The following is a 2,500-nucleotide window of genomic DNA, read 5'->3' as shown; positions in this document are numbered from 1 at the left end:
CACAGGCAGTCACACACATACACACACACACACACACACACACACACACACACACACACACACACACCATTTACAGCATATATCTGTGTTAAAGCAGACCATCCCTCCTCCTGACAACAACTACACAAACCACAACCAGCTAGAGCCATCCTCCATCTCCTCCTACACCCCAGACAACAACCTGCCTCTCAGAACCAAGCAGGCAGACCAAGCCACGGTGCCGTGTGTGTGTGTGTGTGTGTGTGTGTGTGTGTGTATGTGCGTGTGTGTGTGTGCCCGCAACAACTCCCACAATGTCTGAGAAACGCATGACTCACATCGGCAACTTCTCAGCCTCCTCAGACTGGAACACAATGAGGAAATAAGTTGATGTATGACTTGTAGAAATAAAAGTATCTGTTATTGTAGCTGTGTTCTGGTGAGTATCTGTTATTGTAGCTGTGTTCTGGTGAGTATCTGTTATTGTAGCTGTGTTCTGGTGAGTATCTGTTATTGTAGCTGTGTTCTGGTGAGTATCTGTTATTGTAGCTGTGTTCTGGTGAGTATCTGTTATTGTAGCTGTGTTCTGGTGAGTATCTGTTATTATACAACAGGTAGTTCCGACCTCGCAATCTGATTGGTTAAGAGCCGCTGTACTGTATATTCACGATATACCACGGGCAAAGCCTCTTTACTGTTCTATGTGAAATATTACTGTGCCAATTATTACTGCCTGTAAAAACATTGTGTAACCATCTGTTGGTTACATTACGGTTTCTCCTCAAGAAAAATGTAAACATTCAATGTCAATTTTGAGTTGTTCTATCCGTCCTGTAGCCTACCACTCTGGTTTATCATCACCACTTCCGCAACTCACAGTTGCACAGCAAAGGTAGGCTACACTTCGTTCATGGCTAGCTAGGCTGGTCAGGAGTATTAGTTTTGGTTGCTAGGGTTAATTTGTCGTTTTGAAACTCTATAGCAATGTAATAGTTTTAGGAACTACCTTTCTTGGTGGACTTCACTAAAATCGATATTAAGACACTGAAATATTATTGGGGGTATTTATCCCATAAATGTTTCCCAATGATGTAACCGTTGTATAAAAGCAATAACTCACTCGAGGGTTGTGGTATATGGCCAATATACCACGGGTTGTGCTGGTCGACTCGGCTGCGCCTCGTGTCTATGACCGCAGCACAACCCGTGGTATATTGGCCATTTACTACACCCTCTCATTAGTTATTGCTTCATTGTAGCTGTGTTCTGGTGATTATCTGTTATTGTAGCTGAATTTTGGTGATTATATGTTATTGTAGCTGTGTTCTAGTGATTATCTAGAGGTGAACTGGTCAGATGAATGAAAACACCCACAGACACAGGAATCAGGACAGAGGAGAAAGCACTTCCAAATGAAGTCTGCAGTATCAATGACATGAGATATTTGCATTGTTTACACAGTTTTGCTCCAGTGATAACTGACTCTACCTCTCCAGCAGATGAATATCACACGTCCGAAGAACAGTATTCGTACTACGCTACTTTGTAAACCTTTCCTCTGATTCGACCCATTATGCTCCAGCAGATTAGAACCCTCCTGTGTTCTCCTGACCACCGGACTAAAGGCCGAGGCTGACAGGACGTGACTAGTGGAGGTGGTGGGGGTCTAGAGTGACTAGTGGAGGTGGTGGGGGTCTAGAGTGACTAGTGGAAATGGTGGGGGTCTAGAGTGACTCTAGTGGAGGTGGTGGGGGTCTAGTGGAGGTGGTGGGGGTCTAGAGTGACTCTAGTGGAGGTGGTGGGGGTCTAGAGTGACTCTAGTGGAGGTGGTGGGGGTCTAGAGTGACTAGTGGAGGTGGTGGGGGTCTAGTGGAGGTGGTGGGGGTCTCGAGTGACTAGTGGAAGTGGTGGGGGTCTAGAGTGACTAGTGGAGGTGGTGGGGGTCTAGAGTGACTAGTGGAGGTGGTGGGGGTCTAGAATGACTCTAGTGGAGGTGGTGGGGGTCTAGAGTGACTCTAGTGGAGGTGGTGGGGGTCTAGAGTGACTAGTGGAGGTGGTGGGGGTCTAGTGGAGGTGGTGGGGGTCTCGAGTGACTAGTGGAGGTGGTGGGGGTCTAGAGTGACTAGTAAATGGTAAATGGACTGCACTTATATAGCGCTTTTCCACCTTAGCGGCACTCAAAGCGCTTTACAATGACCTCTCATTCACCCATTCACACACACATTCACACACCAATGGCGGTAGCTGCCAAGGTGCTAACCTGCTCATTTGGAGCAATTTGGGGTTAGGTGTCTTGCTCAAGGACACTTCGACATGTGGACAGTCGGAGCTGGGATTTGAACCACTGACCCTTCGATCATTGAACGACCCACTCTACCAACTGAGCTACAGCCGCCCCAGTGGAGGTGGTGGGGGTCTAGAGTGACTCTAGTAGAGGTGGTGGGGGTCTAGAGTGACTAGTGGAGGTGGTGGGGGTCTAGAGTGACTAGTGGAGGTGGTGGGGGCGGGGCCTTACTTGATG

The 2,500-nt window shown here is 47.7% G+C and overlaps 1 protein-coding gene across 1 annotated transcript in view; it reads right to left on the bottom strand.

Moving 5' to 3' along the window:
* Positions 1–2,500, bottom strand: part of capn15 (calpain 15) — a gene marked incomplete at both ends in the record, with an annotated part of 44,866 nt that overhangs the window by 8,426 nt on the left and 33,940 nt on the right. Inside the window, 1 exon segment of the mRNA XM_084456344.1 lies at positions 2,495–2,500. This exon segment is cut by the window's right edge and continues 147 nt beyond it. Coding sequence (XP_084312470.1) covers positions 2,495–2,500 — 6 coding nt within the window.

The sequence above is a fragment of the Borostomias antarcticus genome (assembly GCF_949987555.1).
Source record: "Borostomias antarcticus genome assembly, chromosome: 22".
NCBI lineage: Eukaryota > Metazoa > Chordata > Actinopteri > Stomiiformes > Stomiidae > Borostomias > Borostomias antarcticus.
The sequence above is the reverse complement of the archived record's forward strand: the minus strand, read 5'-3'. Positions and strand labels throughout refer to the sequence as shown.